The sequence below is a fragment of the Vidua macroura genome, chromosome 5 (genome assembly GCF_024509145.1).
Source record: "Vidua macroura isolate BioBank_ID:100142 chromosome 5, ASM2450914v1, whole genome shotgun sequence".
In the NCBI taxonomy this organism is placed as follows: domain Eukaryota; kingdom Metazoa; phylum Chordata; class Aves; order Passeriformes; family Viduidae; genus Vidua; species Vidua macroura.
The window spans coordinates 47234574-47257509 of NC_071575.1; the positions used below are offsets into that span (position 1 = coordinate 47234574).

The following is a 22936-nucleotide window of genomic DNA, read 5'->3' on the forward strand; positions in this document are numbered from 1 at the left end:
TCCCATCTGAGATTTCTTGTGCTGGTTCACAAGAAAAAGCTCTCCTTCAACAACTCTGAGTGTGGTAACACTGTGAGCTGCTGGGGTAGTGTCATGTAAACACAGTCACATTACTTCTGGTATCTAGAAAATACATCAAGCTAGCACAGCCCTATTCCTAGAAATATTGTAGACTTCTACTGAGCTAGCAATTCCCCACTGCATTTGATCTCTTATAGCTCTTCATTTCACAACCGTGAAAAACTGATGCTCCCTGATTAATGGGCCTCTGCAGTTGCAGTTTCTCCCCTGCAAGGTCTGATAATCCTAACAGGCTTTCTGCTCCAAACCAAGGAATTTGTAAGCCAAATCTTACTTTTTGTGAAACAGGAAATGAAACAGACAAAGTATTTATTTGTTCCTTTAAATTTCTCAGTGTTTGACAGTAACCATGGAGAAATTATATCATCAGAGTGCCAAGGGGCTGCTGAATGCAGGTAAACAGGCATGAGAAAGCCCCAAAGCACATATCACTTTTTCTAACCAGCTGTCTCCATTGTCATACTTGTCCCAGAACTTACATCTTGTCAGATGAGTTCATGCAGTGGGCTGGTCTACCTCGTGTCTTTTCTGACCAAGCCTTGTATGACCACTGAGCCAGACTGAGACTTAGTGGCAACTGACAGGTATACTGTGGAGAAAAAAAGTCTCACACATGAGGTAAAATAGTTCCCTAATCTGAAGAATGGTCTATGAAACTTACTTTAGGTTGGTTAAACTAAAGTTAAAATTATTTGCCTTTGAATGAACAACCTCACTGAACTTCAAAAGAGTTCAATCTCACTTTGAGGTGGGTTCCTCTTTTCTGCTGGTGTTGGACCATAAAACTTCCTGAGGACCCTTCCAGCCTAACTCACTGTATGATCTGATGAATAACTTTCCTCCTTAAGATGACAGATTGTCCTTTCTCATGATGATATTGTTAGCAAACATCTGTCAACACATGGGCTTCAAGTCCTCCATGCTTCAACCAAGGAATTCTAGTTTTAAGCACTCACATCAATTAAGGTTAATGTATAATTAACAGTGTTCCCAGTGGAGTTGCAAAGTAAGTTTGGCATTGGTACCACAGAATAAACCACACTGCACTCAGTAAAAATGCAATTAGGTTACATCACTCTCGTCTAATTCATCAGACCATTCCAAGGTAATGGCACAGAGAAAGACTTTCCCACTACATTAGTTATTTTCATGGACTCCACACGAGTTCAAAACTACAGAGCAGCTAGATGTGTTTATAATTTCTTACATCAGTAATTTAATCTCTATAGGACATGAAAGGATTTTTACCTCCTTTGCTGTCACAACTGAAAAGCACTTGTATCCCTTTCTCAGCTTCTGAGAATTATGGCATCAGGCACATGCAACTTTTCAAGATTTGTTATAAGGAAATCCTAATCAGCACTTACAGAAAAGCTTACACTTGAGACTATTAAGGAGCCCAAAGGGAAAAGCAGAGTAAAACAGAATGTCTTGCATCCCTTTAAAAGTAAGTAATTCAGTCTTTCTCTTCATAGGAATGTGAAGAAAATTTGTAGTGCATTTCATCGACATTTAAATATGATACTTACCAAGAAACTCACTGGGGAGAACATTCATATATATCATGAGATCCAGGCTTAAATCTCTCTTGTGAGAGATTGGTAAGAGGACATGAATATAGATCACACTTAAGAAAATTATGCGCTTTAGAGCCACTTCCACTTTCCCCATGGTATCATGAATATTTTCAGATCATATACAAAGTTGAATAGTTGCTGCAGGGAAGTTGGAGAAGCCAGGCAATTAGCATGCTCATCTGGGACATGCAAGACTGACTGAAAATCCTTTTCCAAATCAGATCTCTGATTCTACAGATACAGAAATAGAAATGTGCTATTTTCCTCATAAAATTGATGCAATTAAATGTGATGTCTATGCAGGAATATAAGGTTTTCCACTGCTTTGTGCATTTTAAAACAAAGTAACCAGCTTCTAATTCTAAGAAAAAGATATTATACAAAAAATAGATTTTACAGCCAGCTCTGCTCCAGGTATTACTGAAACCTGGTTTGTGTAATAATGACATTCCACAAATACCAGAAACTCACTGTAAGAAATAACAAAGCTACTAAATGCAGCAAAGGTTGTACAATTTGGCCTTCGCAATATTGATTTGATCTCTTACACCAGGCAACCAGGTGTTTTCCAGAAACATGATACCTTACACAGCTGAAAGGCCAGTGGTGAATGGGAATTGCATCCACTACCTGCTACTCCACTCTGTTAGATTGGAAATTCATACAGAAATCACATTCCAGTTCCCACTTCAGCAAAGGATACTAAATTATCCATGAGAGTACATCCTTCCTTCCATTCCTGTACCACTAAGAAGAGGAAAGGGGCTCCTTTTTGGGCTTTATAAACAAATGACAGTCATTTGTCTTTATGTGATCCTTTTTAGACACACAAGCTGAGAATAAGAGGACTCTGCACTTAAGAACTGTCATGAGTTGAAGTAGAAAAGGTAAGTTTTTGATGTTGGAGGATTGAGTGGCAAATACAAATGCTATAGTATGTCACTATGCATTTTACATGCAAGACACTCAAAGTACATTTTGAGTTACTTTTTAGATTGCCACAAAAACTGAAGACTCTTTTTTTCCTGAAGAATATTATGAACTATCTGATAACACAGAACACAACAATTAGTGGGAACTAAAGCATGTAAAATCTCCTGACTTGAAAGAAATTGTAAGAGGGAACAAGCTTACAGAACAGACTATAGTCTGAAGCATCTTTGCTGTTGTTTTTACTATGCTTCCTTTCTAAGTATTCAAGGTGATTTGAAAAGGGTAAGTGTGATATAAACCAAAAAATCAAGTTTTCCTACATCTGGCTCATACCTACAACAGTTCCTAAGGGAGAGAAAAGACTTCTCTCTCCTGTAATGCAAGGTGTTATCCTTTTTTGACAACAACAAGGTGGCAGCCAAAGCTAATGAGGCTTCAGAACCAGCCACAGAACTCTATCATAGAAAAAGACAGCAAGTGAAAAATAAAAAGTAGTGTAACAACAATATTTTCCATGAGGTGTCAGCAGAAGTATCTGAACATGTTGCTAAAATCTTGCAAGTGCTTTTTCAGGCTGCTAAGGAGTCACAGGAGAATTAATCTCATGTGTGTGCTATAAATAACATTCCATAGTTTATCTTTCACTCGCTCAGTACTCAAAGTGGCATCACTGCTCACTTCCTCTTTCTCTTTCCAGCTTTCACATCCACTACTGGAATTCTGTGCTGCTCTTCCCTCTTAGCCTTCCTTACCCTGACAAGCCTTTTCAAAATGCAACGAATCTTCTGTTTGCTACCTTTAGTTTCCAGCATTCTGCAACATGTAAAAAAATTCATGTGCCACGTCTTTCATGTTGAATATTCACATAATTAAAAGTATTCCAATTTATCCAATGTCTCCTAAGAACTGCATATTTAACTGTGAACTTTTTTTTCATGAGAGAAGAATAGGATTAGCAACGTATCACAGAGCAAGCACATATTATATGGACAGTCAGAACGACCATGTGTAAGTTTTTCTTGATGAATATGATTAATATATTTAAGAAACCAAACATTAAACTTACTCAGTAATGTATCCTTCTATTTTCAGAACATGATTTTTATACCCGCTGTGTCCAATAAGATTCATTATATTCTAAACCTTAAACATATGGATATATGTGGCTAGATTCTATATGAGAAAATAATCAAATTAGAAATGGTTAAATATATAACTTCAGTCTTGATAAGTAAGCTTTTATATGCTTCTTGGTTATCCACTAAAGATGGCAAAACATATATTTTTAAGATAAACATTATGCTTGAAATCAAGTTAAAGAAGCCTGCAATGTCCAATACAGTTAAAGAAGTATGAAATCTACTACATGAATGTCATTACAAATACCATATACTGGAACCTCAAAAATGAGATTTTTCTATGGTTATATTTCAACTAATTGACATTTCACAGGGAAAACTGACATTTGAATACAGGGACAACAGACTCATAAGTCTCCATTTCAGGTTTCATTTCAAGTTTGAGCCCCCCTTTGAATGACAGAATGCAGAAAAAGTTAGCAAGTTGATATTAAAAAAAGAAAACAAAAAATGCAAATTCAACATCTCTTGTGAGTCAAACCACCATCTCATAATAACAAAGGTCAGTTGTGTCCCATTCCTTTAATCTCACATACAAATTTCTTTCAGACAGTTCCAGTAATGTACAGCTGATTGTGAGGACTATTGGTAGGCACTGAAATTACGACTCTGCATCTTGCTCAGCTGGAATGCAAAGCTACCAGTTGGAACACAGACTGTACATTCATTTTTTTCTGAAGTGTAATATATAATTGTTCTGGTTTTGGCCATGGGGTGTGAGGTCTGGAGCTGTGTGGGCTTGTCTAAGTTGCTATTCTATTCTAAGTTGCTTTTCTGTTCATGAGCAGCTACATCATGGATGGTGTGGAAGTAATGAACTCTGGGTTCCAGGAAGGAGAGGTGTGACTTCAGGTCAAGAGAGAGCCTGGAGGGAGGGGAAACTCATCCACCGTTGTTGATTGTTACCCAAGCCCTAGGTGAGCATTTGCATGTGAATCACCCTCTTTTGCACACTTTTGTTAGTAGTATTGCTGCTGTTTCTGTTTCTTTTTCTCATCTCATTGCTCTTTCCAGTAAATTGTTTTCATGTCACCTCAAGATCTCTGCCTTTTGCATATCCCACCAAAGGGGGCAGGAGAGTGGCTCCTGGTTTTCTTTTTAATTGTGAGTACTAAACTGGGGAATACCATTCCTAAAACACCACAGAAATGTCCATTGCAAAATTTATATTCCTCGTGAAAATGTGAAGCAGAAATGTCAAGCAATATAGATCAATAATTTGATCAGCTCCAGAACTGAACAGAACTCCAGCAAACTTTAGCTCCTCAACACAGAATATGTGTTTATATTATATAGCTCCTTGAGGAAAATTCAGTGATTTTTTTTTTTTATTTTAAAATGTGTACATGAACAGCAGTATTGTACATTTTCATCTATTTTTCTCTACGTGCAAAGATGTTTCTTTCATAGATGTTAGTCTTTTTACAATAGAGCTACTTCCTTTGCAAACTAAGAAACCCCTAAGAATGCAATCAGAAAGGCAGCAAATTACTCACCTGCATTGGAGCCTGTCAAGTTGTAACGTGCATTCAGCTTTTTAATGATATTTTCATGGATCTGATACCAGTCACTCTCTGTGTTGCACCTGGAAAAATTATAACTTTCTTAATTCTGAAATGGGAACAGAAGTTCATCTGACCAACTTTACAACACATCCCTAAATAAATCCTCTTTAGCTCATGAAACAAATAGGAGCTAACAAAGCCCCATGAAACTACCTGTCTCAATGGAAACAGTGCCCCTACCATTTGAGAAAGGCACCATGAAATACCTGCTTCATGTGGCAAAGGATAGGAGAAAGACAGGAACAACTGTGCTGAGGAACTCAGCCATGACCATTTCTGTATAAGCCAAGTTCATTTCTGTATAGATCTATCTTTCAGGGCTAACCCACACAGAAATTTATCTTGTGACACTCTAAAGAAGACACAGACTCAGAGCTGATCTTAGTAGACAGAAAAATCTGTGCTATACACTTCAAAGTTACTTTAAAAGGTTGTTATCTTCAGGAGGTAGTCAATGAAAGAGCAAATTACATTTCAGTATACATTTAGAAAATAGCTGGTTTTCCATAAGGAAAACCTGACTGTGTTCTAATGATCAAAGTCTAGATTTGAGTTACCCTGAGCAATAAATCTGATTTCCAGTGATAATTCTTCTTCCATTGTTTTTGTTATCTTAAAACGAACAGGCTTTTTTTTTTAAAACCCAAAATATATTAGGTAGCCAAAACTAACAATTTGTTAACCAAGAGTGAACGTTTATCTGACTTTAATGTTCTGGGAATCTAGATAAGAGCCAGCCCACCTGCCCACTGTTACACTAAGCTGCTTTTCTGCAGCACTGATTCCAGCAGTTCTAATTCACCACAGATGGAGACGGAGGAAAGACACCCATGCCTTCAAGATTTGAGTGCTACCCCTGGGAAGGGCAGAGCTTTCTCATACACATGACAATATATGTCTCAGGTATATGTAGTTAGACTAGACCACTCCACAAAACAGCTCTTACTATCATGTCCAAGATCAGCAGGAAATTGCATGCATTGAGTTGCTACTAGAAAACTGAACTTTCTTCCAATTGCTATCAGCCAAAATCCACTATCTAATCAAACATTCATTTTTAAACCTACTTTCGATTTTTCATTCCAGCACTAACTGCCTTCTCTATTTTTGATATTCCCATTATATAGTTGCTTTATTTCACAAAAAGATACTCTGCCTGCTTTTTTTCTGTAGCTACAAAGTACTTCCACTAGATGCCTTGGCAGCACAAGGCGCTTAAGTCCAAAAAGCACTTTATGTTGCCATAAGAGAGCCCCAGAATAATGTCAAAAATGCTGATACATACACAAATACCTAAAAGGATGTAGCCTTTCCTTTACTGCTATCCCACTTTATAAACACACCTGTAGAATTAGCCAAAATATCCACACTGTTATAAAAAAAAGCCAAAAAACCCCCAGCTACTGTGCATTTTTGGAAAAGAAAGGAGCTAGAGCTATTTAGTTACACTGCATTTAACACCACTGATTCTGAGGCAAATTACTCTAAGGTGTTTTCAAAAATTAAGAAAAAAACATTTCTTACATGTAGACTTTTAAGACAAGGTCATCCTTTGAATCTCCTGCCAGCAAATCTGCAATACTGAGGACTGCACAGCCAAAAGGCCGTCTATATTGTACATTGCAGGCATTTTTCTTTTCTCCAGCTCCCATTCGTCCTGCCAAACAAAACATATTTGATTCATAATTCATGGAACTGTGTCTCTCCAAACCACAGAAGAGAGGCAGCAAGCAATCCAGCTCAGACAATGCCAAGTGTACTCCCATTGGGAACCTACCTGGTCCATCTTTGTACTACATTCAGATAGCAAATGGTACAGCAAGTCCACTAAGTATGTGGTGATCTTGAAAGATCTCCAAACAGACCAGAGGTTCTGCTCATCCTCTCATGACCCTCACTCAATGAACACCAATTTGTAATACTCAATCATAGAATCCTCATGACACTATCAAATTAAATTTAGAGCTCAGACATGACAGATTTTTCAACATTCACTGTCTGATAAGAATAATTTTACTGTGGCTGTTGCTACCCATCATTTATGTGAGAGGTGTGATTGAACCATTACAATTTGATAACCAAATGCTGTTTCCTTATAGGCAACTGGACAGCAAGGGGATAATTGACCAGTTGCAGGAAAATAAAGAAGAAGAGAAGAAACACAGGGAGAAAAGATGACAAAAGGCAGAAGAACAATTTTTGGTAAGGAAAGAAAGAAGGCAGTCAAGGAAAAGAGATTTGAAAAAAAAATATTTTTTCTAGCTTTTTCTATTTGATTTAAATACAATTTATCATTCTTCCTGCTGTGTTCCTGGCATTTGAAACTGCCCTCTTTCTATAAATTTTATTCAATTGTGCACTAGCAGTTATGTATCTTTCCCACCAAGTCTTAATTTCTATGAAAAAAACCTATGGCTGCAGTTGCTGCAGGGCAATGTCTCCTCCAAATATCCCTATGCATCACAGCAGCTTGAAAAGTAATTATTCATTTTCACACCACAAAGCAGATAAATGTTGTTTTAACTTTTTAATATTTCAGTGGTTCACGTATAAACTTGGCTGTGAATATATTTGAAAATTATACAACTGGAAAAATCCTACTCTTTAATATTTTTAAAATGTTTACTCTTCTAACTGTACTTACATCAGAATTTGCCATATATTTTCTAAAATCTTGCCAAAAAACCAAAACACTGCATTTTGATGAAATATCAAATCAGCATAAAAATGCACCGAAAATTATTTCTCACATCTGTAAAATAAATTTCACTTTGTAACAAATTGTTTCTGAACTCAGCATAAGTTACAGCAACTATACTTCAAACCAAAATGTCTTTCAAAAATAGGAAGAAAAGTTATATTTTCTACTGCACCAATGCAACTAGAGGCAGATTACAAAAAAAAACAATATACTGAAGATGTCAGAAGCAGACCCAAAGATTATTGTTTCACATCAGTACAGCCCAGAGGATTTAAAATAAGTACACAAACATATACTTTTCTTCTCCTCCACTTTTTTTCTAGAGGACTTATATCTGTCTAGAGCATCAGAGATCAATTTTTATGAAACACTGTCCATTTTTTTCACCTCTCCCCCTTTTTAAAGGAGTCAGGGAGAAGACAAAATTAATCTGAACAATATCAGATATACATCAGATACTATATACAAATGAGGTAGGCTAAGTGTCCAGACAAGCTTTTCTATGTTCAAAGGATGCTTGAAATTGCACTTCAGAACAAGAATGGACTCCCCATGACAACTCCATCATCTTAACACAGTTCATCTTCGACATTTTCATTTTGTTTTGGGATAGTAACAAAGTATACTGCATCGAAACTCAGTTAGCAGTATACTTGATAAATAACATAAAACAGCGCTGAGAAATCCATGCAATTTTTCCAACAAAAAACAGGCATTTTCTTTTCCAAAAGTTTGTTCAAAAGTATAGCTATTATAACAAACCCAAAAGCTAGCCCAAAGCAGTTCATTTACTGCCTATGTCTAACAAATAAAACATTATACCTACCTATTCGAATAATGTGCACAGTGATATAGATGTCCTTCCTGAGTTCACTGCTACCCAAATCCTGCACAAGATCAGAACCTCATTATTTATGACTCCTGATTAAAATGCGACAGTTAAAGAGATCTCCACACACAGCTTCATTGACAATGAGTTCATTTACACAGCATTAACAAATCCCTTCAACACTTTAAATGGGTGGTCATGCACTCAAAATGAGCATCCTAAAATATCCTGGTTAGAATTTGCTGTAATGTAGCAAAAGCAGTGGGAGGGCACGAGAGACTTGCTGTGTGCCTTGAACATAGTGATGCATTTGTGCAATTCCAAATATTCTGGACGTATAGAGAGTGCTGCACAAACAAAAAGTACAAGGAGGAAACATAACTGGTCTTTGTTGCAGAGAGAATGACTGGTACATATGCCTACATGGAAGTTCAATGAGTGTCCACATACTGCCATAAAACATTCAAATTGGGGGCTCATCCATACCCTTCAGCCCCTCAAACCAGCCTTTTGAGTTGATGTTCGTAGCAATGTTCAAGCTTAGGGAGCAGCTCTGAGTCAACCACGCAATAACAATTTAATCCAACTTCTATTCTCAACATCCAGGGAAAAAAAAAGATTGAGACTAGGAAGAACTCACCACAAAGAGAGAACAGTGTCTTTCAGGCTTTTCTGGACATTTTGGCAAACCATTTCTATTCAGTCTTAAAAAAAATCTTTCACTGTAAGAAAACAAATATGACAGATATGTTGAACAACACTACAGCAAAAGTAGATCTCATTTTGATCTTATTTCCAGATGCAATCTTTCAAGATAAAAATGAATGAAATAATATCTTTCTGAAAGTATGAATGTATGTATGAATGAAAAAAAGGGGAGATGCTAGCGAAGGGTGGTGATTAACTTAATCACCTAAGAAAATTACTAAAAACTCAATACAAAATAGAAGACTAATTGTCATTTGGAAGAGTGATACTGTACATCCTAGTACACAGAGAAACACAAATTATAGAGTCCATTTATCCTAGAACAAAAATTAGATGTGTAGTAAGTTGGTATTGATTCTTGCTAAACAAATGTCAACATTACCATGTTTGTATTCAACCAATATTCTTTTTCATACGTAGGATGATGATCATAAGAGACATTTTTCTTACACAACTCTGTTAAAACCTCTTACTACAGTACACTGATTTTAGTAATTTTGTAAGAGTCTTGAAAGTTCCAGCAGGGCAAATTTAATTTTTGAAATCCTGTTTTGCAATCTACTATGGGGTCTTAAATGCTGCAGCTGATACAAGTATTAATACTGCTAGTAGGGAGATGCAGAGAATTCTTATTTCCAAATAGAAGAGGGCATAAGACCACATTGGAAGAGAAATTATTCTTTCAAGTATTTCCATTAGATAGTAGGATTTATGGATAAACTATGCAAACCTGGCAATTCTTGCATGGCAATATTATAAAAAAGCCAACCTTCCATGCTTCAGATAATTTTCTCTAAGACACAGCCTCATAAGAAACGTAATAATCATATTTCTGTAGTGAGAGATGTGGAAGATGGGAAAGGCAAGTAAGTGTTATAGACATTTCCCTTCACCCTCTCACCCCCAGCCGGCCAGACACATGGGTCTGGATGTCCTGTTATGATCAAATCACAAATTAAATTTTCTAAGTACACCTGTTTTTTATTCTCAGCTGTATCCACATCTTCTGCTTATTCCAGAAGCTAAACATGATTTACCACTGCTCTATATCAAGCATAGCTTTTCAAAATGCAGCTGGAAAATCACTAGGAATATGTTGGATAAGATCCATCTCAATAGAGACTAATTAAATCTTTACTGCACCAGCATTTGCCTTGTAGAAAATCTGCATTGATCACTCACAGAATCACTCATTCACATTAAAAGGGACCTCAAAGGGCCTCTAGGTCCAAACTCCTGCTCAACATGGGGTCAGCTATCAGGTCAGATTAGCTTGCTCAGAGCTTTAGCCAGTTGGGTCATGAAAATCTTCAGCTATGGAAACAACAAAGACTCTCTGAAAAACCCATTCCAATGTCTGACTGTCCTCAACTTTTTTCTTTACATCCAGATGCACACCTTGTTTCAGTCTGTATCCCTTGTCTCTCACTGTCTTGCTATTGATGTTATTGATCTTCTTGTAGGTAAATGGGGACAAACATTTTACTGGAGATGGTTGCCATAGGTCAAGGAATAATGAATATAAACTAAAAGAGGGTTGATTCAGACTAGAAATAAGAAAGAATTTTTTTACAATGGCAGTGGTAAAACACTGGAATAGGTTTTCCAGTAAGATAATAGATGCCCCACCATGGAAATACTCAGTCAGGTTGGACAGGGGTCTGACCAGCAAGATTCCAAGACTCTATGATCTTGGAGGACTTTTCCAACCTTAATGATTCTGTGACGATGTCTCAGCTCATTGCAGAGGGGCTGAACTAGATGACTTTTAAAGGTCACTTCTGACCCAAAACATTCTACGCATCTGTGATTATTCTGTGATTTAGCTCCCCTCAAAACTGCTTCTTCTCCAGTCTGAACAAGTTCCACTGCCTCAACCTGACCTCCCAGTGCAGGAGCTCCTGCCCACAAATGTGAGGCCTTCTGCTGAATTCACTTCAGCTCATTAATACTGGTCTTGTACTGAAGGACTCAAAACTGGCATGGTCTGACCAATGCTGAGCAGGGGATGATTACTTCCCATAAGCAACTGGCTGTGTTCTTGTTGACACAACCCAAGATGCTGTAGCACTCAAGAGCACAATTCTTGAGAGCTATTTCTGGAGAATGCTTTATGTTTTTATGTGCCAGCTAGCCAGGCTGAACAAGTAAATATTTAAGACTTTTTAATGAGATTCTTTAAAAACTTTTATGCAATCTTAGCTGTACAGCTTTTTTATCAGACACCATAAAAGGCAGAACCTAAGTAACAGCAGAGGGGAGCTCACACATCAATGTAAATGAAAATATTATTTCTTCAGCAAAATGCTGTTTTTCTCATTCACCTTTTATGATATAGCAAACTTCTGCAGCTTAGGTCTCCATGAGAACAACAAAATTGAGTTTTAAAGACTGTTTATGTAAGTGTATTTTTACAGAGAAACAAGTTGGTATTTTGCTGTTGATTTACAACTGGTTTCAAAATAATTATGCTTTTCATTTAGAATTTAGCTAATTTGCAATATTGGGGAAATACAGTAAAAAAAAGTGCAGAACTTTGTTTATAGGTCTCTCTACATTGAACAAGAATTATTAATTATATTGCCAAAGTAGCTAAAGTTTTAGGACCCCATTATGTGTGGCACCACTCCAAACTGGATACAAATGAAAAAGTCCATTCCAGGAGTAACAGAGCTTCTGTGCACATGGTATGTGTCAATAAAAATTTGGCAAGTAAAGATGATTCTGAATTTCACCACTTTATCTTCAATCTATATAACAAGTTGAAAGTAATATGTACATATCTCACTATGTTTTTGTCTTTAAAACAAATGCTAGATATGTTGGTTCAAAGAATAACACCATTCATAAGCGATTTTCATAGTTTACCTGTTAACTGGGAGAATATTCTGTATTTAAGTTTATATTCCACACAAACAAAGGCACATCTTTTAAAAGCTTTCAATTTACTATCCATTACAATATGAAATTTTCAAGCTCTGCTTATACTCACAGATCATGAGATTATGATTCACAACAGAACTAAAAGTATGCTACAAAGAAATATCCTGATAGCAACAGATATGTAATGGTTATGCAGATCTACTTTCGTCATTTGTATTTGAAATTTTCTTTCACTGAAACAGAGGATTCAGTGGCAATGAAATAAGCAAACAGAAAACAACAACAAAATCTTAATCCTTGCTTGGTGCTTTATGACAGCTTTTTTTTAACTAGAAACATATGACAGCACCAGTTACACCTCAGATTAAAATGGTTATTTTTGAACATTTCCAGGGAGCAAATGCAAGCAGTTAGACTTGTGCGATTAGAAGACAAAAATGGCAATGTTATATCTATGTACATAAAGCATGCGTATTTATATACCATTTCCAAGGATTTCTGTAGAGACCAACAGGTTGGAAGGTTGTTTACTTTCCTTTACTAAGGAAAGTAAACAGCCTTCATAAAACAAAATTCAGACTTCCCAAGATCTGAAAGTTTGGCCTCAAACAGCAGTAAAAATCTCAGAGGGTTAAACCTAGAGCTAGTATTGCACAGCAGTTTTCTCAGCAGTCAGCTACACATACATAGATACAGCAAATACACACAGCAGAACCACAAAACAGAAATACCTCTTCTTTTTATTAAGACAACTTGATTTTAGTTTAGACTACAACAAACTTTTCATGAGTACCAATCTCACCACTTAAACATGTCGTACACATTTAAACTCAGCTGTCTTCCCACTGAAAATAAGGAAATAACTAATGCTGGAGAGATTAATTTAAGAAGGTCAACAAGGGATTTTTGTACTGTAAGTTCTCATGTATTAGCAGAGTAACAACATGTTCCAAATCTGCAGGCTTAACAGATGCATTTTAAAGGAACATGGCTGAAAACTGTTCTATTTTCATATGTGACCCCTATTTCCTTAGTATTAGCAGGAAAATATTACCAGTCACATGGTAACAGTCTAGACAGATTGTTTGCTCTATGATTTATAAACACACTATAAAAAAAAATCTGGCCATATTTATACCACATGGCATATTCTTGTGGCAAAACAGTCATAGTTCTCAGTACAGCTCCACTTTCAGACATCTTTATAAATGCTTTCTACTTCAAAATATGTTACAGTGATTTTCAAATTAAACAATGAGAAGCAATAAGAGAATTCTGACACATAATTCACCACCAAGTTTATTACATTCCAGAACACTGTAAATGGATGTTCATTAGGAACTTGAATCTGAATTGATTTCATTTACAGCTAAAGGGTCAGTGGTTTCATAAAACCCAGATCAGACACAAAATGTTACCCTCATACTTAGTGGTGAAATACAGAGGAATATTGTACAACATATCATAAGTTACTGAAAGATCATAAAGCCTTAAAGTACATCCTTAACCAGAGAATAACTGAATGATAAATGTGCTAACATGACTTAGCAGTACCAGCTGATTCACAGTAAGTCAGGTCCTGTATTGCATCTGTTATGTACTTAAAAAAAACATTCCCAAATTTCTAACTGTAAAATACAAGACAATAAGCAAAGGGGGACAGAAAAGGAAGAATGAGTACTATAAAAATGTCAGCCAATTTTAGATTAAGATCAAAGCAAAAATACTAACAAAAAAACCCCATACAATCTTATTATGGTACATCGAAGCGTATCTTCCTGTCCCCTAGCCATGCTGACAATGTGAGGGAAGAAGAAGAAAAAAGCATTCAAAGAATGTTCATAGATTTATGCAGTGGAGCCCAATATCCCTTGGCTAGGTATACAGTTAACAGGGAAAAAAGAAAGCAGACAAGGGGATTGGAGGAAAAGCAAAACAAATTTACATAGTTAAATCAATCTCCTGCTCTCATCTTCTTTTATCTCTTTATTAACTGAAGACAGCCTTGAGAAATTAGTTTTTATTAAGGATTTTATGAATATAACCTATGTTATTTAGATAATTGCACCTGTCTTTTAAATGAAAGATGGCATCATACATTTCTTAAAAGAGCTAGAAAGCAGTAACTTTACTTTTCATGATGTACCAGGAGCCAGAGGAAGGAGACAGTTTAAAAACAGAATACTGTTTTTAGGAATCTATCAGCATATATTTACAACTAAAGAAAAAACATATACCAGAAGCTGAAGCCTTCACTGATCTTAGTCTGCCATCAGGGATAAACATTTCACAGCATTACCAGTACACAGACCTACAGATCCTTTAAGCTGAATTACAGCCTTTATAATTATCCTAGTCAATGACTGAGCTAACAGCATGGATACAAGCAGATTTGCAGTATCTTTCCCCAAAGATGGAAATTAAACCTGAAGGGAGCAGGAGAAATTGGTAAAGTGAAGGGAAACAACAGCATTTAAGAAAATTCCCCTTCCTCCAACACCTCCCGGTTTCCTATGTATTCAACACCATTTGGAGTTTCACAAGGAGCAAGCCTGTGTTTTATGTCAATCCTAACATGCCTTTTGCTGGTAGCCAGTGTGACTGCAATATGTTCCTCATGAGATTATCTGTAAACCACTATATATATATATATATATATATATACATACACACACACCACTGGTGTCAATATATCTCACAGTTACCTAAATCTGCCGCATACATGTCATGGCTGGTTCACATACCATTTATTTCTGAATGTAGCTAATTGTTTAAAGCTCCACTAGCCACATGACAGGTCACCTCTTCCAGTGTTTTCATCATCACATTTAAAACCAGTTACTTCTCCTGTCATTTTTCAATTTTTACAACAGAATCAGTAAGAGGATTATTTGTTAATGCATATGAGTGGTGTAATTGATACCACAGGTTGGGTTGGTTTTTCTACTTTAAAAATGTGTCTATCTATAGAAGCTCAGATCAAAGATCTATATAAGCTAGCACCCTTAGTCCAACTACAGCAAGTAGAAGATATTTGAGAAAGAATCTTTAAACAGTGGGTAAGAGGGTGGATTTGTTTCACTGAATATGGCTCTTTGTGAGAGGAACTGAGCTACATTATGAAACACAATTTCTAACACATCCTCACTCCTGGGAGGGCTTATGAAAGGCATAATTAAATGAAGCTCTGTCTACCTAAAACACAAAACCAAACCTTCTCAGAAACATATATCAATATATAGGATGACATAATTTTAAAAAATAGCAACCACATTCAGAAATGTACATACCAAGTAAGCCATCTAAAGAGGCAATTTATTCCAAATGCATAAAAGACTGGTACAAGAGTAGTGGCGGCTTTCTTGTCAAAGTGACCTTTACATTTTCTTTGAGGTGTTTTAACCTACCTGCTAAAATTAGGACTAACTCCTGAATTTGCAGGAAGTAAATAAAGTTAGGCTGGTTTTGTTTTATTTTTGCTTCTAAGGATTAGCAAACGAGAGCAGTAAGTGACTAAACTAGAATGGAGGACTCCATTATGAGTCTGCTAGCCAGAAAAACCAAGATACTTCATCTCTCCTGCATCTATGAGGCATATATACCGATATATAAATACAAATATGGATTGATTTTGTGTAATTCTCTACAGCACAGTTTTAATACTGTGCAAGATTAGATATTTTTGTGAACGTGACACAGGAAATTGAAAACAACACTGAACTACCCTAAATTGTGATCCACTATGAGTGCAATCATGCTTTTGTGGAAATACTGTAAGAGAAAAGTAGCCCTGAGCTAATTCATGGTTCTGGCTCCCATGGGTTGTTCCCTTTATCAGAAATGCTGCTAGTTCCTTTATCTTAAATCCCTGCCCTGCTTGGCAGGCACATTTGCATGGAAAAAGTCAGGATCCAAGAGTACCGCAAGACAAAAAGCATCCATGGATAATATGGAGGTATCTGAGCAATAATTTCCAAGGAACAGTATGAAAAAAGTGAAGGTTAAACAAACTAGAAATAGTATTTTATTGGAAATAAGTGGAGTAGATTATCACCTAATGATAGATTAAAAATTTTAGGGAGCACCTGGATTGTGCTTCTAAGATAAATAATTCACATTGCTAAAAAAGTGCAATAAAGTCCAGTCTGAGCTCTGCCTTTAGTCATTGTTCACACCTCCAGATATTCTGTGCTATTGGTACCAGGTAATTATGTCTGAGGCACAGTTAAAAGACATCCTTAAACAACTCAAAAATACCACATACACTTTTTTCCCCCCAGAATGATACTAATTCTCATAGATAATGTTAGAAACAAACCCCTGTCTTCATGCAGGGTTATTTATTAATATAAGCCCTGAATTTCCATGACATTCAGAGACGCAAGACTTAAATATCAAACAATCAAATATAGAAAAAGAAACCATATGCAGAAGCAGAAAATCTTAATACCAACTAATGTACCCAATGAATGTGTATGCATGTATGCTCATATAAAAAAAAAAAAATTCTCCATCTCTCTCCAGCTTTTGTACTTGAGATACATTGCATCATTTCAAATTATTTCTAAATCTGGATTTAAACTGTCCTCACAATCATTTTCCAAATCTAATTTGTTTTCATCTCTGATGTCAGAATAAAATAAAGAAACAAGAGTCAGAAAAGAAGATGGAAAGTAATAACAGACTCACACATTGTAAACCTGGGCATCCTGGTGGACACCAAGTCAAACACAAACCAGAAATGTGCCTTTGCAGTACAGGAGGCCAATGATATCCTGGGATGCATTAGACATGAAGGAAGGGATCATTTTCCTCTCTACTCAGGACTGGTTATACCACACTTGGACATGATTAAGGGACTGGATAGAATCCTGTGGCAGCTGGGATTCTTGAGCTTGGAGAAGAGAAAGCTCAGAGGAGATCTTATTTATAAATTGGAATATATCTGAAGAGAGGATGCGAAGAAGACAGTCAAGCAAATTTCAGTGGTTCCCACTGAGGCAATGGACATAAACTGAAGCACAGTAGGCTCCCACTAAGCATAAGGGAATAAATTCTTTACTGATGGATGGTGTCTAAGCACTGGCACAGGTTGTCCAGGGAGGTTGTGAACTCTCCATCCTTGGAGATACTTAAGAGCCATCTGGACATGATTCTGGGGAACCAGCTCTAGAGTGGTTAGACCAGATGATTTCTGGACTTTCCTATCAGCTCAACCATTCCATGATTTTGTGTTTATGTGTAAGTACCAAGTACAGGCAGCCCAGACAGACGGCCGGGTCATTTGGGTCTTTATGGAAATACGATTTTTTACAGTCTTTTCCATCTTCCACCTCTGAAAGTTAGTAACTGCCACGATGAAACATTCTGCCACTTGTCTGCTTGCCCAGACATTCCAAATGACTATAATTAACAAACTATCCCTCACAACAACATGTGACATGTTTTTTTTGTGAGCCAGAGGGTCAAGGTTGAAGGTACTGTACCTTTTTATCAAATTCTGTAGCCCTGTACTGAAGTTGCAAGGCTACAGCTTCTCAAATATAATCACCCTACAGCTTCACAAATATAATTTCCATCTCCTTTGTGGTCTAGAATTCAACATAAATTAGAAGCAACAAAGAATTTATTTAAGTCTCCTGCATTTAGAGAGCTGATGTCTGGAGTACTGATTCTAAGTAAACTAGATACTCAAAGTCAAGTGTAACCTATTTCTGTGCTTAAAATAATATTGAATCTTTGAGCTCCTGTACAACAGAGACCATAGGGATATATTAGAAGAAAGACATCTTGGGTTGTCAGTAGTGAACCTTCAGAATAGAGAAAATGTATTATTAGCTTGATTCAAGAGGTATTCAAGCCCTTCCTTGCTGTTGTTAACAGTAATAGTGAGTTGAGTAAACTTTAATTAGAGTGATGAATAAAGTAAGGTTCTTTGAAATGAGCAGTTCTCAGGTTTGAAGATGCTGATGGAGGTTGCAAAATATGTATTTAAACATTCTCTTACTATACCAAAATCCTTTTAACATTATTGTGGAATAAGGGGGAAAAACTGATAGTATGCCTTTTCAAAAATTTAAAAACTAGAACACCAAGTAGTGAATATTTTGACTAATTAATGTGGACTTCCCACTAAAAGGTGACATTGAGAGCACAATAAAGGAAGGGTAATCTTATCCTTTGGTATGGTCTAGAGTTTACACACTCATTAAGGATATAATCAAAAGCTTACCAAAAAAAATGCAGTTTGCTTTCACTGGCCTTGGATAAACAGCCTATTCTCTTTGTGCTGTTTAAGAATCTCTTCTCATTTGAGGGCAATATGACAGTTACAAACAAGGTTGTTCAAGGTAAAAGGAGGATTAGCATGCCAATTTATCTCCGCTCCCCACACAGATGGGGCCAGAGGCATCAATCATTTCTGATAAGATGTTCATCTCATATTGACACAGACATAAAGTGTATATCAATGAAAGAAAATCTTAACACGCTCCATCTTACTGAAGTGCTGCCTTGAAATTTTCCCACTAATAGTACTGCTACTTGGAAAAAAACGAAATGGTTTAGAATGCTACATAAGAACTATGGGTCATATTACAGATTTAAGAATTTCTACAGCAGTGTGTTGGCATAAGACAGAGGCACAAACTCTATATAAATGTAAAGGTCAGCAGAGGGAATGGGACTCTGAGCAGGAGATGATGCAGCATTTTTATGCATACTCATCAGTGCCAAGAACAGGGGCCACAGTCTGAACAAATGTAGGCAGCAGTCTTAACACCTTCCATTCCTTTTTTCGTAATACACTACCCAGTGCTGCTGGTGTTTTCAAAATTCTCCTAAAAAAACCCAGGCAAGATCTCTAGATGGTAATGTGCTACATATATTAATACAGTCTTATGGCATCTACACTGGAAAGGTAGGAATTTCAGAGAACATGGGAATAACTTGATTTTTTGAACATAGTCGTCTGGTAAATGTTTTCTTTGGGCTTTTTTGCTTTGTTTTTTTTTTTTTTTTAATAGCAGCAGAATATTCTTATAAAACAAATAAAGTTAACACAGCCTCAGTGAATAATGCACATGTCGAGAAAACAGCTAAGCTCTTACTTTGTCCCTAGCCACTTGTTAAACTAATTCTATTAAAAGATAATAAGTGAGATCTCTCCAGGATCTGTTAAGGAAAAAAAAAAAAAAAAAATCAATATATTTCTGATTAAGTGATTGGCATTCTTAGAGCTCCAGTGTAAATGGGCCCCCTGACTATACTAAGGTCATCAGTGCTGAAAAAAATGATATATTGGGTAGCTGATATTAGTACATGTGAATGGAAAGCACAGACTGCCATCAGATGTCTTTTATTTCTCTGAAAAAGTGCCACTTCAAAATTTGTAACTGTGTAACCCCTTGAAGTATTTATCATTGGCTTTTTAAGTGTAATCCTACTGCTGAAAGAAAAGTTTGTTTCACTAACTTCTGTTCGAATAAGAGAAAAATATATCCCCAAAGCCAACAATCACCACCACACTCACACTCTTCAGCACTCTAAATGCTGGGACTCTATATGTTCACCTTCATATTCCAAGGAATAGAAAATCTTGTAAAACTTCACACACTGTAAAAAAAAACCCACATACTACAACTGATTTATAAAGCAGCTAATAAAGAACATCAGAAGACAGAATTGTTGCAGTGTGCTGAAATGTTGCAAACACATGTTTCCAGTTTTCCTTTGGAGCTGTGGCAATGGCCTCTTACCTAAAGTTATTGTTTCTCACATTAAATCAATTGCACTCAGGGCTCTATAATTCCTTTGAACTCTGAAACTGTTTTTGCAATGTGATTGCAGTAGAAACAATTATGTCCCAAAGCACAACTGAGTTACTCTGTTTTACAGAACTTTCCCCCATTCAAACTATGATCCTGTAATACCCATCTTACATATACAATTTTATAATTATATACATGATCAAGTTGAATTAGGTGCTTTTGAAGACAATCTTCGATCATCTCCACATTTTGATTCACAAGCCAGAGCAGTCTAGCTATGAGCCCAAACTAGAACATATGCTGCTGCCACTCAGCCCACACAACCACATATTTTGTCCACAGTAAAATCCTTAAAACATTTACACATTAACATAGGGTCTAGTATGAACTGCTGCTCTACAAATCCACTCCTACTGGATGGGACTACTTGCATAAGTAAACAGCAGTCTTAGACTTTCAAACTGTTGATTTGCTGACAACAAAATTAGATTATATAAAAGCAAATCTTCAAGGCTCTCTAACAAATTGGTAAGTCCTTCTGATTTTGCTTTTCTCAAACATTTGTGCAACATGCCAGATTCCAGAACAGATTTTATAAAAGCATTTCTTTAACAACATGAAGTACCAGTACAGATCCAGACAGAGTATGTTTGAGCTCATATACTTTAGGAACAACTCCAAGTAGACAGTAAATGCTCAGCAGTAGCCAGAAAAATAGGACTGAACTAAAAGACAAACAAATCTCATGAGATGTCACTATGGACCTCTTTCATTTTCCAACTACAGTAACAGCACCTCTCTACAACTGCATATGCTAAAATGCTTCCTTTAGGATTCTATAATAGTGAAATTAGTCCTAAAATTTAAGTGTTATCATTATTGTATTTTACTTTCTTAGAAAACCAAAAATACCCAAGGAACACACAAACTAGGCTTCTGACCTTAACAGAAATAAAAGAGGAAGAGAAACATACGGTTAGAAGACAAAACAGCACATAAATCAAAGATTTTACTAGGACAAGCCATATGGTTGTATCATGTTAAAGCAGTGCCACTCACAACTTGCTCTACCCCACTCAGGGGCTATTACTGTTCTAGGAATGGAAACTGCAAAGCAGAAGAAAGGGGAGACAAATGGAACATGATACAAAAACACATCAGGGAAAACTCTAGGAACCATTGGGGCTGTCTTCAGCTGTTTATTGTTAATTTAAGTGATAGCAAAAACTATTCCTAGCAGCTAGTTTAGCCAGAAAATATGGATATATACATATGCATATAGATAAGTGAAATTAGCATGCACCAATTAAGTAGAAAATCAATGACTTACAACTGTAGTCTTAATATGCATAAGCTTGTCATGACTCATATTTAACTACTTGACTTAAATACTGACAGTTTTTATGGTTCCATAGAAGTAGAATATTCATGTTCAAAACAAGCCTTTTAGAGTGGGATGGCACACATTAGACAATTATTTTAGTACAGAAACAGTCTGGAAAATAATATTTATTATTATTGTTTATTAACAGCAACAATAAAGTCATTATTACCCCTAACTTAATACAAGAGGACTGCCATTATTGTGGATGCCAACATATTTAGAAACAGTTATTTTTAATAGCAATTTTCAGGAACAAAAGAAAAGTCTGGAGAAAAGTATAATCTCATCGTGTCCCAAACAAATGGAAAATTATCCCAAAAGAGTATTTACTTCTAGATTAGTAAAGTTGATGGAACACATTCCTATTGCCCAAAGTGGGTGCTGATCTCAGTAACTTAGGTGTAAGCGAGGCATTACAGCCCTTGCCAATCCAGAGAAATCTTTAGATAGAAAGTCTGAAAATAAAAAACCTTGAAGCATCACTGATTTTTTCTGTCACTATCTGATACCAGATTTCTACTCTGGGGAAGTTACTAATGCCTTTCAATATCAGTTTTTCACATGTCATGAAAAACCTATTATCTAATTCTCAGTACATCTTGGAAAAATTATGAGCATTTACACATGCTGTAAAAGATGAAAAAAAAAATTAATTTAAAGTAGTCTAGCTATAAATAAAATTAATTTTTCTTTTATTAATAGAATCATAGAATGGTTTGGGTTGCAGCACAGCTTAAAAGATCATCTAACATTAAGGGCTGATATCAAAAACTCCGATAACTAATATTGAGAATCTATATCCTGTATGATTTCAATATCAACTCTTTCTGAACTTGAAGCCTTAAACTTTACTGAGATCTCAAGTAGTGAAACAGAAAGCAAAAAAAGAAATAGGATAGATTCAGATCAAAATTACTTCATGGTACACTGAGCAGCTCCTTAATCAATACCATCTATGGATCCTAAGGAGCTATCCAAAATGTCCTAAAGAAGATGAAGACATTTCACCAGCTGAATTGCTTTCTAGGTTTTGCTGACTATAAATAGCAAGTAGTTACTGGAGGTGCAATTCATACAAAGATCTTAAGTTTAGATGCCTTTGGATCTGGATTCCAATCCTAAAGTCCATTGATTCATCATGAAACCTTCTGAAATCAGACAAAAAGGAAAGCATTGGTCAATGTCTTAATCTTGGCATCTTTCTTGTGACTGCACAAAGATACATCCATGTACACAGATTCCAGAGGTGATGCTGGTGGTCTGCTCCTCCCTCTGCCATCCACCTGAAGATGTACTTTATTTCAGGACTAATTCATGTCTAATGAGGCACAACTACTCAGAGAAACAAAAGATGATGAAGAGGAGCA

At 36.2% G+C, this 22936-nt stretch overlaps 1 protein-coding gene across 1 annotated transcript in view; it reads right to left on the reverse strand.

Annotated features, from left to right (window-relative positions):
- The window catches only part of DOCK4 (dedicator of cytokinesis 4), a 218492-nt gene that overhangs the window by 101687 nt on the left and 93869 nt on the right, over positions 1 to 22936 (reverse strand). Inside the window, exons 9-12 of the mRNA XM_053977046.1 lie at positions 9466 to 9547; positions 8823 to 8883; positions 6820 to 6952; positions 5227 to 5315 (exon numbers count right to left, since the gene is read on the reverse strand). Of these exons, the coding sequence (XP_053833021.1) occupies positions 5227 to 5315; positions 6820 to 6952; positions 8823 to 8883; positions 9466 to 9547 (365 nt within the window). The remainder of the gene's footprint in view (positions 1 to 5226; positions 5316 to 6819; positions 6953 to 8822; positions 8884 to 9465; positions 9548 to 22936) is intronic.